The sequence below is a fragment of the Epinephelus lanceolatus genome, chromosome 7 (assembly GCF_041903045.1).
Source record: "Epinephelus lanceolatus isolate andai-2023 chromosome 7, ASM4190304v1, whole genome shotgun sequence".
Lineage (NCBI taxonomy): Eukaryota > Metazoa > Chordata > Actinopteri > Perciformes > Serranidae > Epinephelus > Epinephelus lanceolatus.
The window spans coordinates 14303627-14319560 of record NC_135740.1 but is presented as its reverse complement, the minus strand read 5'-3'; the positions used below and the strand labels follow the sequence as shown (position 1 = coordinate 14319560).

At 40.9% G+C, this 15934-nt stretch overlaps 1 protein-coding gene across 1 annotated transcript; it reads left to right on the top strand.

Annotated features, from left to right (window-relative positions):
- Nucleotides 1–15912, top strand: mtmr7a (myotubularin related protein 7a). The gene is made up of 14 exons (XM_033633913.2): nucleotides 1–197; nucleotides 518–640; nucleotides 803–965; nucleotides 1224–1381; nucleotides 1469–1597; nucleotides 3554–3688; nucleotides 5637–5769; nucleotides 8341–8450; nucleotides 10569–10694; nucleotides 11118–11167; nucleotides 11250–11450; nucleotides 11678–11812; nucleotides 13029–13155; nucleotides 13276–15912. The coding sequence occupies exons 1-14, from the start codon at nucleotides 174–176 to the stop codon at nucleotides 13615–13617; spliced, it is 1956 nt and encodes a 651-aa protein (XP_033489804.1). The 5' UTR covers nucleotides 1–173; the 3' UTR covers nucleotides 13618–15912.
- Nucleotides 15913–15934: the final 22 nt, after the last annotated feature.

Here is a 15934-nt window from a genome sequence, read left to right as displayed (position 1 = left end):
GACGTCCGGGCAGTAGCAATATTATGGCAGTGTTTACCTGCACGCTACAAACCTAGGCATTAAACTAACCCACAGCACACTGTAACACTACTGTACACATGCTGTGCTGCTGGTAGTTGTGCTGTGACAGGGTCAGTGATCGCAGGAAGCTGCGGCACATCTCTCAGCTGCTGATGGAGCACATCCGACTACCAAAGGTAACCGCGGCTCTGGCTGCAGTGATTAGCTACAGTTTCCGCACTGTAACGTTACCTCATCTGTCACCATCAAAACCCGCCAAATGCGGTCAGGATGACTGCAGAGATTGAATCCAAATGATTAAACAAATACACAGGATTAATTAAAGGGTGTGTGGAGCCACGTAGGCAGCCAGTGTCCTCTTGTTGTTATCAGCCACAGTAGACGGCTGGGTGTGTTGGTATATCAGTGCAGCAGTTTACATATGAACACAGCTGTGTCATGTATGTAACTGATCGTGTGCTGAGGATGATGCTGTTTGATGTCCTTCCTCCTCCAGGTGGAGAATGTCAAGCTGCTTGACAGAGTCTCCCCCAGAAGGAGCAGGGTGGGCACCCTCTACCTGACAGCCACACACACCATCTTTGTGGAGAACGAGGCAGGAGTGCGCAATGAAACATGGGTAGGCACCAGCTATCAGATAAGACATGCATTGCACAATGTAGCACATGACATGTTACTTTGTTTAGATTCTGTAGTCACTGTGTGCACATATGCATCATGCTGTGCACTGTGTTTGCAACATACAATAAAAGATCCATGTTTGCCTTCCATATCCAACCAGGTGCTTCACAGTTTAGTGTGCAGTGTGGAGAAACAAGCTGCCACAGCGTCAGGATGTTCTCTGCTCATTCACTGCAAGAACTTTCAGGTTCTGCATTTTGTCTTGCCTCAAGAGCGGGAGTGCCAAGATGTCCATCTGTCCCTGCAGCGGCTCTCCCAGCCAGGTAATCTGTTAAGATCAGTTTGCTGAGGTTAGTGCTCAAATTAAAGTTAGGACAAGATCAGTACATAAGAAGTTTAATATTACTGTCCAATATTGGCTTTTATGACACCTTTTTGTGCTAGACATCTGCTTGTAATTATCCATATCAGTGATTGCCTCAACACCCTGTGCTTTTGCAACACTTTGATCCATCTAACTTCTACACAGTGTAGTTTTTGTGCATCAAACCTTAGTTGTCAGCCGGTGTTGTGCCTTGCAGAATGTTACGAGGAGCTGTATTGCTTCGCCTATAAGCCTAATGTTGATGAGGAGGAGAGACGGCAGGAATGGGACTTCTTGAACCTTAAGGCTGATTACAGCAGAATGGGACTCCCAAACTCCCTGTGGAAACTCTCCTCTGTCAACCAACGCTACAAGGTCAGAGAGCCAACTTCTATGACCAGTTGTACTGTTTTATCCTAATATGGACACGGCAGAAGCTTAGACTTGTGTTATTTTTTAAAGGTGAGTGACACTTACCCTGCTGACCTGTTTGTGCCTGAGTCCGCCACACCTCCGGTCATAGTGGGGAGCTCCAAGTTCAGAAGCAGAGGCAGATTTCCCACTCTGTCATACTACTCCAAAGAAAATCATGTAAGTTGACAGCATACATTTTCACTTGTTATTTTTCAAATGCTTCCTTTGACAAACTCATGTTAATTCAAAGGTTGCGAAGCGTCAATGACATTTCTCAAACTCAGTGATGAGTAGCACTTATAGAACCTGTCTCTGTGACCTACACAGGCATGATGTGAAACTTGTAAGAGAAAAGCCTAAAGCAGCTCAGTTTAGCAGAAAAAAACATATTAAGATGTAAAATGTCATGATGACATTAAGTCTTGTTTTTTATTGCTTTGCATGGCCAGTTTTTGTTGCAACACAAATCAGTCATCCTCAGCATTGTCCTCCCTGTTTAAGCTGCCAAAGTTTTGGTTTTACAAAAAAAAATGCAAGCAGGAAAGTAGAGATGAAACAGTATACAAATTTCAAAAATGTCCAAAAAGTACTGATACACACACTGAAATCTTTCAGTTTTATGGTTAAAACCACAAATAAAATTAGCAGCACTATGCACTTTTTACTTGCATTAAAGGTAAAACAACAGCATTGCCATTACTTTACGAAGACCATGTCAAATGTGCATTAATATTAGCATATATTTGAAATGTTTGCTCGAATGTTGGTGCTACTGTAGATGAGGACAAGGGACCAGTAGTATCACCGGGTTTGCCTGCTGCACGCCTGCTCTGTAAACAAAGGAATAGTAAACCAAACCCATGTTGCACGCTGCGCCTGCATCTAGGAAAAAGTTGCTATCTTCAGTTGCTGATAGACAGTGTTTAATGTTAGTTTTTCAAAGATAATCAAACAAGATTTTAACAATTGTTCAAATTTGAAACAGTAATACTAAACATTGGGAAATTTTACAGCAGTTTAAACTGGTAAATGTTTCATCCCTGCCAGAAGTTTCAAAGGTCACAAACCCCCAAAATAAACATCAAGCCAGTGCTGTTGAGTCATTAGTGCTGTATGCAGATGTATTATGGCATTTCATTAGCAGTTTGAAAGTAAAAATGTAAAAAATATTGTTGATTTGAAACCAGATTTTAACAATCTAATCGTACATCAGATTAAGGCACTGAGCTTGAAGTGAAATAAGAGAAACTGATGATACTCAGATGGCACCAAAGTAGCACCAGATTCTCTATTTGGTTTGGTATAATTTGCTCTGAATGTCTGACCGATCACGTGGGGTAAGTGCTTTCTACTAATAATGTGCATCTGCTACAACACAGCAGAGCCATAGGCAATATGAGACTGTGTTTGTGAAGATACAGAGCATAAACAGATGTCCACTCTGCTATTAATGTCATTTCAGTTTATAATGATTTTAAAAATGGCCCTGAAAAGTCTGATGTGTAACAACAAGTAGATCTTTAACATGGATATGGAAAAGACATGGAATCAAAATTGTGTAATAAAAAAAGGAACACGTACTGAAGATATAAAATAGAAAGAAACTACGCCATAAACAGGAGATCCTCAGCCATGAAATCTAAACAGGGGCTTTGTCAAGTTCACAAAAGGTCCTCTGAGGAGACATCTATTCTGTCATCATGTCAAAGCACGAATCATTACCATTTTCTATATCTGAATCCAGAATAAGGCTACACAGCTATAATCCCTTCTATTAATCCTTGACTGGACAGTTGGGAGTGCTTTATGTGTGTGAGGTCAGCTTCCCAGGCTTGAGGGTCCAGTGTGTGGAGCTCAGTTTGTATGAAGGGGCTCCACTCTGTTTCATGAGCCATAGGGGAGAATCACAAAACGCTCTCTGTCCCTCTCCCTTGTGGCTAGTAAATGGAGATAAGAGAAACTGTGTGGTTGATTAATTCAAATTGAACATGCAAGAAAAGAAAAAGTACTGTGAATCTGTATTCATGCTGATTCTCATATATTGGATTGTTTTGCTCTAGATGTCATCCAAAGTAATAAATCACTTAAAATCAGCTGTCAGACAAACATTCCTGTCCCCTTGCCTCCTCCCAGGCTGCCATCTGCCGAAGCAGCCAGCCCCTGTCAGGTTTCAGCGCTCGTTGCCTAGAGGATGAACAGATGCTGGAGGCCATCTTGAGGTCCAACCCCCACAGCGACTTCATGTATGTGGTGGACACCAGGCCTAAGGTGAGCCCTTTTTGCCCAAGGAACGGCCTGCAAAAATACAAGTCTTACAGTACTATGCTGTATGTTCAGGTGGGCTTTATTTTCCATACAGCGTTTTGCCAGCTGGATGGTCTCACAGCAAAAGCCTTGAAAACATCCTGGCTATGTGCATGTTGAACCGTGATCAATATTATGTAACAGAGGGTTGTGCTTTTTATGTCCCTGCCGGTAACAGCCATGGCCGGAGGCATAATGTTTTCAGGCTGTCCGTCCATCCCATTCTTGTGAGGGTGAGAATGGGAACGCCTTGAGGGAATTTCTTCAAATTTGGCACAAACGTCCACTTGGACTCAACGATAAACTGATAAGATTTTGGTGGTCTAAGGTTACCTTTTCCTCACATAACATGTTTTTGGGCATAACTCAACAATTATTATGAGGAAATTTCATACAAATGTCTAATAGAATAGGATGACTTTTAATATTCAAAAGGTCAAAGGTCAGCTACACTGTGACATCATAATGTTATGCAAAAACACTTTTCTAGCCATCACTCAACGCCATGTCTCAGGAACAGAAGGGGAGATATCTGATCAGATACTGAATTAATGACGCTAATCTTAGGTGTTCAACTTGAAACTGTGCTGAATGTATAGATCTGTGCTACCGGGTTACAGATGTGTGTGAAGCATTAACATTTTACAATTTATAGATTCTTTGCAGAGAAATTCATATTTGAAACATCATCTACTGTTATTAGTACAACTTTGTGTGCTATCCATAGATTGTAAAAAATAATGGATGTAGCTACTACGACATAACTCATTGGTCAGTGGACTCCAACTTTGAAGCCTCGAGTTTGGCATTTTGGCTGTCGCCATTTTGGATTTTTTGAGCCTGAAGTGACCATATTTGGATGAGAGGGTGGAGCTAACCTTAACGCTAGCTGCTAGCTTGGTTACTGACATGCATTTACCACTATTACTAACTGTGATAATGCTAATGCTAATTTTTGCTAGCAAACGCAGGCTTAAAACTATTAAAAGACAGTCAACTTACCACGAAAACTGACCATCTGAATTTTAAGAGGGTCTTTTAGTACAACTAAGAGCTAAACAAGACTTTTCTTAGACGACCAAAATGTTACCTTCCATTTAATTAAAACACACTTAAATGGCAAAACCTACACCTATACTCTGCAACTCTGGGGCAATAAGCTAACCAACGTTGTCGCTGTGGTAGCAACTTGTCAACAGGCTGCACCGTCCTGTTCCTTAAAGTGGGCACACTCTTAATTATGCATAACTTTAAGTCATGATAAAATGTAAATGGATGAGTCATATAAAAATTCACCCCCTATGCAGTTGTCATGAATGGGGAAATTAGAGACCAAAACATTTTTTTGTACCAGGCTGTAAACATGTTTATTTCTGTTGTAAAGTTGGGCATTTTAACATAGGGTCAATGGAGATTGACTCACTTTTGGAGCCAGCCCCAAGTGGCCATTTGAGGAAATGCAGTTTTTGTCACTTTCGCATTCGCTTCATTTTTCAGCCCCAGAGGCTGCAGCTTAGTTCTGTCCTGCTCCTCTGGTAGTCCACCACAAGCTTATTGGCTTTGCTGATACTGAGCTTCAGGTGTTTGTCGTTGCACCATATGACTGAGCTCTCTATCAGTCCTCTGTACTACTCTGTAAAAATAATCTTTACATGCAAACATCTTGTTTCTCACTGGAAATAATTCACTGGAATCATACACGTCAGTATAGTAATAACTTCCATTTTGACATAAAAATACACATTATTAAATTCCTTAAAAGTTTTCACTGCATATATGAGTCTGGACAGACATGAATGTAAACTACAACCGGATTGGTTGGCAGAGGCAAACAACTGTGAGGCAGTAATTCTAGTTTATTATTTTGCTCTTGAAAAACTATGTTTTGATGATTTATGAAATGTCTTTTCAGCTGAATGCAATCGCAAACCGAGCTGCAGGAAAAGGCTATGAAAACGAAGACAACTACTCCAACATTAAATTCCAGTTCATCGGCATTGAGAACATCCACGTCATGAGAAACAGCCAACAAAAAATGCTGGAAGGTAATTATCTTGTCTTACTGAAATGATTTGTCATACTGATTTGAGATTTATTTACTCTAGAAACCATTTGGAAGCCACAGCAGTGCATTCATCACTGTCAGAAGTGTTTCAACACATCAGTGTTTGTGGAACGAAATGTATATTTTCTGACATTGTCTGTCTAAAGTCCACTGCTTCTTCACATTACTAAAGCAGAGCAGGACCCCATGCTACCCTGTGGCTTTCATATGCACTCATGCAGACTGGACTGTGCTGCAATCAGGCCTCAAATGAGCCCACAGGAGAATTTCTGGGTATTGTGCAGGGGTGCTCCTAGGAAGACTTTGAATCCATCTGGATTTTATTTCTGAGCTATTTTGGTTTCCCGGAGTGGACAATCCGGGACCTTATCCCCCAAAGAGAGACCGAGGGCGTGAGAATGATGTGATTTCAAGTCTGAAAAGTTATAGCCGTTCTTAGTTGTGATAACTCTTTGCCCCCTGGCAGCACAAGGGAAGTCTTTAAATGCTGGAGGCAGTGACTGCCCTTCAGAGCCTGCCCAGCTCTCTCTCTACCCCACTGCACACTTCAGTGAGATTTCGAAGGCCCCCCGCCTGGCAGCATTAGCTCAAACATTTCTTCTAAGTGGAAGTCGGCCCTGCTAAGTGTTACAAAAGGTTGAATGAACCCAGTCACCTGCTCGCTCCCTATCAGTGGCCTCAGAGAGCGCTTACAGGTCAGCGCACTGATAAAGTGTCAGCAAAATCCACTTTGTCACCTCTGTCAACACCTTAATGAGTACAGAGAGAGCAGATGTTTTCACACAGTTATCTAAAAGTGTGTCTAAATTATGAATGCTAATGTGATAAATAATCCCATGCTTATGAAATGTCAGCTGAGGAGAAACGGGTTCATATCACTCTGCCCATCAGTCAACTTGCAAATATTTGTGTTGAACCCTGAGGACGGAGAAATGAATTGTAGGTTTCAGTTTTACAAGATAAATAAACAGAAGACAGGAAGTCTTACATTCATATCATAAAATACACAATAGCAAGACTACAGTCTACAGCGTTGCTAGCATTTCTGTGAGGCTATACCAGCACAAAGTGGTTCTAGTTAGCTAAATGCTAACTTTTAACTGATAATGCTAATATGTTGATGTTAAGCAGGTATAATGTTTACCATGTCCACCATCTTAATTTAGCACTTTAGCATGCTAACAGAGGTGGAACCAAGCTATTGCTTTGCAAGTCACAAGTCTCAAGTTCCAAGTCAAGACAGGCAAGTCCACGTCCTAAACTCTGAGTAACAAGTCCTAAACTAATCATAATGCACTCTACACCAAATGTATTGCCATTTTAACAACAGAGTAGTTATATATTAAATTCACAGAAATGCCTTTTAAATGTGTATGTATTTGGTAAAACAAGTTGCAATTAGTTTTTTATTGGCTACCGCATAGTTTTTCACCAACAAAATTATGTTTTGTATCATTTGGTCTTCATGGCTCTTTCCTGCAGCTTGATTGGTTGCTATCGGATTGGTTCAAACAGGTGGATTTTATTTAAGTGTCGACTTGCAGGGAATGAATAGTGTTAAGATTCAGGATATGATGGGAAACTAACTGATTTATGGCACGTTTTTAAATATATTCTTTTAAATCTTTGGGCTCGGGGAAAGATATTTATATTTTCAAGTCAAAAGGCTCAAGTCCAAGTCGAGTTGCAAGTCTTTTTTGATTTTGTGAAGTCCGGTCTACAGTAGTAGAATTTGTGACTTGAATTTGACTTGAGTCCAACTCATGTGACTCCACACCTCCAGCCAATAAACACTAAACATAAAGTACAGCTGAGGCTGATTAGAACGTTGTTAGTTTTGCATGAATTTAGTCATCAACCAAAGAACTGGACAAATTAAAAAATGTGATGTGATTTGAAAGATTTGCCAAAGTGATTAAAATTCATCATCAGGTAAATATATGAACGTTTCTGCCAAATATCATGGCAATCTATTAAATAGTTGCTAAGACATTTAACTCAAAACCACAAATGATGTCATGGTGGCATTAGAAGAAAAGTTAGGTGTCCCCAAAAGCACTACGATTATCATCTAGGAGCTATGATTATTTGTACTTTTTTGTCAGTCCATGTAGCACATGTACAGAGAGTAAATCGCAAGTGAAAACTTTGACCTACTGATGGGCCAAGATGAAAAACCAAAGGTCACCAATGTCAGTAGGATTAATCCTCTGGGGATCATGAATATGTGTTTAAAATTAAAGAATTGCTGAGCTATTTTAGTCTGGACCAAAGTGTTTGATAGAGAGACAGACTGCCATCCCTAGAGCCACCGTGCGTGACTAAAAACATTGACTGTGGTCCAAATGAACCATCATGTGAGAAGCTGAAGGAAATCTGTTCTGAAAAAGCACTTCAGACAATATTTTCTCATACTGTGCACAGATTCCCTAGAAATTCATTGTTGTGGATGATGTTAGTGATGTGAAAGTGAATGTGAGGTTTAATAAAGTCCAATGATCAGGTATGCTCCATGTTTCCTGTTGGTGAGACAGCTGTGTTGTGGTTACAGTGTGTGAGCTGCGTTCCCCCTCCATGTCTGACTTCCTGGAAGGTCTGGAGAACTCAGGCTGGCTAAAGCACATCAAAGCTGTTTTGGATGCAGGCATCTTCATCGCCAAGGTCAGTCTGGAGGTTAATCCCCGCTGTCTCTCTCACCACAGCACTCAATATTAGCTTAGGTGTGTGTATGTTTGTGTGTGTGTCTGTGTGTGTGTTGTATTCTGTGTGTGTAATACAGATATTCTATGTCTGTGAACACTCAGTTATGAGCTTTACCTAACCAAAACTTAGAAATTATGATACTTAAGTTCTGCAATAAATACTTGAGGCTACCCTCATGGCAGCTCAAAATAATAGAAACATTTATCAGTGTATCAACCACATCCCAAACTACAGCCTCCAAAATGAGTTACTCAAGTAAGTCCCCTCTGACTTCTTAGACAGTACTTGCCTTCAGGCTCCACCAGTCAAACACTTAAAGGATCTTTAATATGACATTCTCACCACGGGGGTGGCTGAGCTGGCAATGAGCAGCTAACAATGCTAACTCCATAAACTGCGCTAACAGTGGCGACAGTGCTGACAGAGGCAAGGCAAGGCAATTTTAGTTATGTAGCACCATTCATACACAAGGCAATTCAATGTGCTTTACAAGAGAAATACATCAAAATAAAACATTAAAGGAACAATAAAATTGTGTTTGAGATCATCAAAAACAAAAGCTAAAAGCAAGACAATAAATAGTTAAAAACAGTGCAGAAAATGCATTTAAAAAGCAAACATAAAGCAAAAGCAACAGCAGACAAATATAAAAACAATAGCTACAGATTATCCTAACAATAAGTTGCATATCTAGTTCACTGGTAAGCTGCAGTAAATAGTAATGTTTTCAGCCCTGATTTAAATGAGTTGACAGTTTCAGCCAACCTCAAATATTCTGGAAGTTTGTTCCACAGGCGGGGAGCATAGAAACTAAAGGCTGCTTCACCTTGTTTGGTTTTGATCCTGGGAACACTGAGTAAACCTGTTCCAGATGATCTGAGGGGTCTGGATGCTTCATAACGTACAAGTATATCAGAGATGTATTTAGGCCCGAGACCATTTAGTGCTTTATAGACAAGTAACAAGATTTTAAAGTCTATCCTTGGACACACAGGAAGCTAGTGCAGTGACTTAAGCACTGGTGTAATGTTCTCCACTCTCTTGGTGTTGGTGAGGACTCTGGCAGCAGCGTTCTGGACGAGCTGCAGTTGTCTGATTGATTTTTTACTCAGGCCTGTGAAGACACCGTTACAGTAGTCCAGCCTGCTGAAAATGAAAGCATGAACAAGTTTTTCTGTATCTTGTTTAGACAGAAATTCTTTTATTCTTGCTATGTTTTTAAGGTGGTAGTAGGCTGATTTAGTAATTGTCTTAATGTAACTATTGAAATTTAGGTCCGAGTCCAGAACTACACCAAGATTTCTGGCTTGATTCGTAGGTTTTAGTGTCATGGTGTCAAGGTGAGCACTGACTATTGATCTTTGTTCTTTGGGGCCAAAAACAACTATCTCAGTTTTGTCTGTGTTTAGTTGTAGAAAATTCAGAGCTAACGGTGTTACCCTGGCGGCGAACCAGAGGGTGGGCGCTACCCTTCTGCGATGACGCTGTGGGTCAGGACGGTGTTAACAGCAGTAACCACTGTAGGAGCACAGTGCAGAGTGGTGGCAATTAGCTAGCCAGTGGAATACACACACAGGGCCTCACATGCACATCTGGCACAACAAAGAACAGAGAAGTTCAGATTACAACGCATAAACAGGTAGTGCGGCTTCATTCTCTGTTCAGGACACCGCTATACTATATCATTATATAAATAAACAATGGTGATCATGCAATATTTCCATCCATGATTGCTTGCTAGCAGTCTTCTTCTTCCTTGCCTTCTCTGACATGTTGGTACATTTTGAAACCAGCATTGATCAGTAGAATAGCATATAACCAGGGGCAGGAATTTGTCTTTAATGTGTGTCCTTGTGCATACGCATGCATGGTGTACACAATGGGCACCCTCTCGTAAAAAACAACAACAAAGAATTTGCTTTGTTTTTGTGCTTTTTTAAACATTTCTAACATGTGTTTCGACACATGGCCTATACTAGATATTTGCACTTTGACGACAGTAGATCTTTCTAAATGTATTATGTTACCCTGATTGTGCTGTGGCACTGCATGGTGTGTGTTTGTGTATGTGTGCAGGCTGTTGCAGAGGAGGGCGTCAGTGTCCTGGTTCACTGTTCAGATGGTTGGGACCGCACTGCTCAGGTGTGTTCAGTGGCCAGTGTGCTGCTGGATCCGTACTACAGGACCCTCAGGGGACTCATGGTAGATACTAAACCTTTTTGTATTTAAGCTACAGTTTAGAATTGCATCTTTTTAAGTAGCACTGTGAATGTCACTTACCCTCTGTTTCATACTCATATATCCAGTTGCATTCAGGCTACAGCTGACAGTAGCCCACACTGGGCTCCTAAGGCTTGTTTCTTTGATCAGAAGGATTTGCACAGGCTAACTTGGAATCCACCAGGAGCCACTGTGGAAAATAAATATAACAGAGAAGCCTGCTTTTGGGAATTGCCTCAGAATAAAAGAATAAAATGACCCCACACAGACGGTGAAGAGGTTCAGTCATTCTGCAGGGATTATCTGTGAGCTATGTCTGAACCTTTAATCGTGACATACTGAAATTGTGCAGAAACTGATGGTCCTGTTTGTGTTTTGGGATATTAATGTGTTTTCTGTTCTTAGGTCCTCATTGAGAAAGACTGGATCTCATTTGGACACAAATTCTCCCACAGGTTTGACTTAAAAATATTACTGTCACAGCTTCCATGATTTTAGATGTTTCATTTCATCTAACCATCCTCACCTCTTCTCCAGATGCAACCACCTGGTCGGAGACCCTAAGGAGGTGTCTCCCATCATCGATCAGTTCCTGGAGTGCGTGTGGCAGCTCATGGAGCAGTTCCCCTGTGCCTTTGAGTTCAATGCGAGGTTCCTCATCACCATTCACAGCCACATCTACTCCTGCCAGTATGGCAACTTCATTGGCAACAACCAGTGGGAGAGGATAGAGCTGGGGTGAGATTTAAACCTGCAGCCACCATCACTTTCCTTTCCTTTTCACAGCACAGACATCTTGTCAGAGCCACCAAGACTGACTACTGAAGAGAAGTGATAGCCACTAGTATATCACATAACCCGCTTTCTGCAAATAAGGCGACTCTGTGCCATAATGTTCATCTAAATTGATTTCTTTTTCATCAAGCGTGATTTTATGTTGTCTTTATCTCTTGACATTCAAACAGACTGCGTGAGAGGACTCACTCTTTGTGGAGTTATCTATGGAAGAACCAGGCAGACTACATCAACCCTCTGTACCGGCCAGACCACAGCCAGACACAGGGTCTCCTCCGGCCGTCTACTGCCCCCTACTGCTTTAAGTAGGTCCTCACAAACAACCACACCACATACAACTTAGGTATTAAAGCCTGGTACACGCATTTCCTATTACTTGTACGTTGAAAACAATGGTCTGAGTCGTTCAGCTGTCTTGTAATAAATCCATTCACAGTGGAAATCATTTGAAATAATCACAGTTACAGTGATAAACCACTTACATGAATCAAAAAGCTTGAGACAGACTCATTTCTATACAAATGTTTAAATAATTCACCTATCATATTCAAGTAGTCCACTTACAGTTTTCATTTAGGGTCTCTTGTAGGAAGCACTTTTAAAACTTTTTTTTTACCTTACTCACATGGGTAAAGTATCTGTGGTTGAAGCCACCTCTTGTTGATTGACATCTAGTAAGGGAAAAGGCAAAAGAATTGGCAATGATCCCGGGTTTCCATAAGCTGGTTTGAGCAAAATTAAAAGGAGAGAACATTGTGTGTAAGAAACTACACGAGGAGGCTGCTTAGGCTGACACAGTGTCACAGGATGACTGGCCTGAGGATCAGTGGAGACAGATGAGACAAGAATACACTGAAGAAAACATTTGGAATGCCGATGAGAGCGGAATTTATTTCTGAGTACATTTTTAAAGCTTTTGTACTGTATTTTGAAGCAGTTAATAAAGTTCAGTAAATAGCAGCTGTCCATTTTACTACTTTATATTCATGTTATAAACAAAAAAATGTCAATTAGATGGTAATCTGCTTTTAAAGGTACGTGTGTAGGGCGTAGAGGCATCTATTTGTAGAAAGGTTTTATAATATTTATAACTATGTTTTCATTAGTATATAATTACCTGAAAATAAGAATCGTTGTGTTTTCATTACCTTAGAAGGAGCCGTTTAAATCTACACATGGAGCTGATTCTCTCCCACAGACTCCGCCATGTTGTTTTCGCAGTAGCCCAGAACAGACAAACAAAACACTGGCTCTAGATAAGGCTATTTGTGTTGGCGTTTCAGCCATTGTAGCTCTCCTACACGTTTGGTGCAAAAGGTTTAGTTCTGCAACCTCGCTGGTAGATGCCACTAAATCCTACACACTGGACCTTTATAGAAAAAGAAGCTTATAGTGATCAATTTGACCCGGACAGATGTGATTACAATAAGAGGTTTTCACCAGAAGTTGTATATGAAATAAAAGGAAGGAGCAAGAGTTGATGTGTTGATGTAAGAGCTGTAAATCTTTTGCTTCTTGTAGGTTTTGGAGAGGGCTGTACAACCGCTTTGACCGAGGGATGCATCCTCGACAGTCTGTGGAGGATTATCTGAGAGCCATCCAGGAGGAGACACAGCAGCTGGAGGAGCAGTTGGCTTCACACAAACAGGTAGGACAGGGCTGTAAATTCATTCTGCTTGTCATTGCTCCTGAGAAAAAAAAATCTACTGTAGTGTTTTTGCTGGTTTTAGAGGATGACCGTAGTCTTCATGCCTTATATTATCAATAGAAAATTGCTCAGCTGGAACAGGACCAGGAGTGGAGTGTTACCCAAAAAGCAACCGCCTTTGATAAGAGCCCCACAGCATGGGCTCTGGGTAACGACCTCGGTCTGGCCAACACCCCTCAGGACTACACCGGGGGCTTCTTCACCAGCAGCCCCTGTCAGCCCAAAGCACCAGACAGCAGCCTGATCCTGCCGACCCAGGACTTGAACCAAACATCTGAATCCAACCTCTCCAACGGCAGCGACCAGGAGTCAGGGATCGCAGACGTGAGCTGTCGTTCCCCTCTTAGTGAGGACAGCACCAGGGATCCAGACTCTGATGAAGCTGCCTACTCAACTGCCTGATCAAATGTAGCACATAGTGGAAGGTGTAGCATCAACCCTCCGTCCACTGTGCCACTGAACAAACACTACTGTACCTTTTTTACACTCAACAAGTAACCCAGCTATTGGCCAACTCCAGTGAAAAGTTTTATTGGGTTACACAAGTGACTTGCACTCCTGTTTGCATGTGGTGTGGTGGGCCCTCTCTGTTGCCACATACATACTAATTAATAGTTATTTACTGTAGCTGACCACATTTTACTTCTTATCCCGGTACAATGCTAAAAGTAATAACACAACTGGATATTGCTCACTGTCATGTATCTTGTTGATGGCAGTTAACCCATAAGAGTCTCCACAAAAAGTTGAAAATAGTTTGATGCCTCCATGGCCAGTGAACAGTTTAACGTTGGAGATATTTCAGCCACGATTATATTGAAAGCCTAAGGTGAACAAAAACAAGTTTACGAGAGTAAAGAATGAGTTAAGAACAATTTTGAACAATTCAGTGCACATGTAAGCAGAGGGTGTCCTCTCAAATTATTGGTGAGCCATTTAGTTGTGTGTGCTTGCTTTTTACTATGATCTTCCACACACTTTCATTCATTAGGACTTTGTCATTACAGTGTACACCTTTTAAACATGCTGTCATCAGCGGCACTTTGATATTGAGTTTTCAAAGCCACGTGAAACAAGAACCAGAGCTCCAACAAGACCAAATCATCATTTCAGTTGCATTGTTTGCACTTAAAGGAGCTCTATAAGATAATCAGAGCGTATCTATTGCTGCGTTCCCGTTTACCCTGGAAGTTGAGCTGGAAATGACGTCACACCTGAGTTGACCGTGTTCCAGTACGTAAGTTACAACACCTAGACGTTGTTAGCAATACCAGTTGATAACAATGCATCATACTGTATTTTGCACCTCAGCAACATTTCCACTTGGACAGAACTGTGTGTAAAACTGTTTTAATGAGACTTAAATAAGAGAGAAGTGCCAATAAGCAGTATATTACTGCAGCTTTCACTACCTTTGAGGCGCGGAGCAGCCATCTTGAATTTTAAGATCAGGGTTGGTGAGGTCCCTCCTTCTTTCCAAATCGAAAATCTGGCTTCAGAGGACAATTCAGTTAAAATTTCCAACTCCAAAACCCACAAATTCTGACTTCCTGGTGCAAATGGAAAGCACCATATCATTCAGAGATTGTCTCCACATGGCTCTCATCATGGAGGTGGCTGAGCTGGCAGCTAGCAGCTAGCAGCTACGGTGTTAACAGCGCCAAAAGTGCTTACAATGGCAACAGTTCTAACAGAGCTAACGGTGTTAACCAGAGTGAAACTGGACGCTTTTGAATGACTCATCTCTGTTGCAGTGTTTGCAAAAACTTTGTTTTATTTTTCTGTGTTTTAGTAATTTTGTTTAGCAGCTAATTTAAATGCTGTTGCACCTCATGGGCACTGCTGCTCAACCATAGTCAGTCTGAAGTCAAGTTTCCAGCAGTCAACCCAAATTTTAGTTCAAATGGCAAAGTAGCAGTGTTTCAACCCCAAAGGACTTATTGGGACCAAACTAAACTCACTCAGCACAACACAGTGACCTCAGCTGGGAATTTGTACCATTACACTACAGCTATAGCAAGTGGTGAGTTGTGGTTGATTGGCACCTTGAGGTTCACAGCTGGGTCGCTTCAACTTGATAGACAATATTGTTTTAAATTTACACTACAAGACATAAAAAATAGCTTTTAAAAGGCAACTTTATACATTTCTGTCCACAATATTTTGCTGTGAACAAACCAACATTCTTACCACAGAGAATTGACCCTCTACAGGTATAAATAGTGATGAGTCCAGACACAAAAATTCAGTAAGCAGTAAGTGATAGGACTACTGATAACTGAACCAGCAGATGAAAGCATGCGAACACAAATATAGATTACAGAGTGTCTATATTGGTGCCATCTCGATTAGCATTAAAACTGCTGACTTTAATAGTAAAGTAAACATGACTGCACTCCAATACTGCTAATGAACAATGCAAAGATTATCAAGCAAAGCATGTTAAGATATTTTTGTACTATGGCGTATTTTTTTGGCTACTTGCTTTAATGCATGTTGTTTTTATTTGTATGATAGAGTCTAAAATGTCCAGTCATAAGGGATTCTGACCCTGTAAAATAAAGAAAGAGCTTTATATTGCTGTGTTTATGTGTTCAGGTGGAATAAGAGCCAAATTTGTCAAACTTATCTCAATGCAAAGTTGTGTAATTTGTGTCAGTTTTCTTTTGAAATAAATAAATATGTTATTGTCAATTGTATTGTTCAACCATTCTTGTGT

Coding starts and splice junctions, on each gene's coding strand:
- mtmr7a (XM_033633913.2), top strand. CDS start 174: ATGGAGCACATCCGACTACCAAAG. Junction 966..1,223: donor GCAGCGGCTCTCCCAGCCAG/GTAATCTGTTAA, acceptor TGTGCCTTGCAG/AATGTTACGAGGAGCTGTAT. Junction 8,451..10,568: donor CAGGCATCTTCATCGCCAAG/GTCAGTCTGGAG, acceptor GTATGTGTGCAG/GCTGTTGCAGAGGAGGGCGT.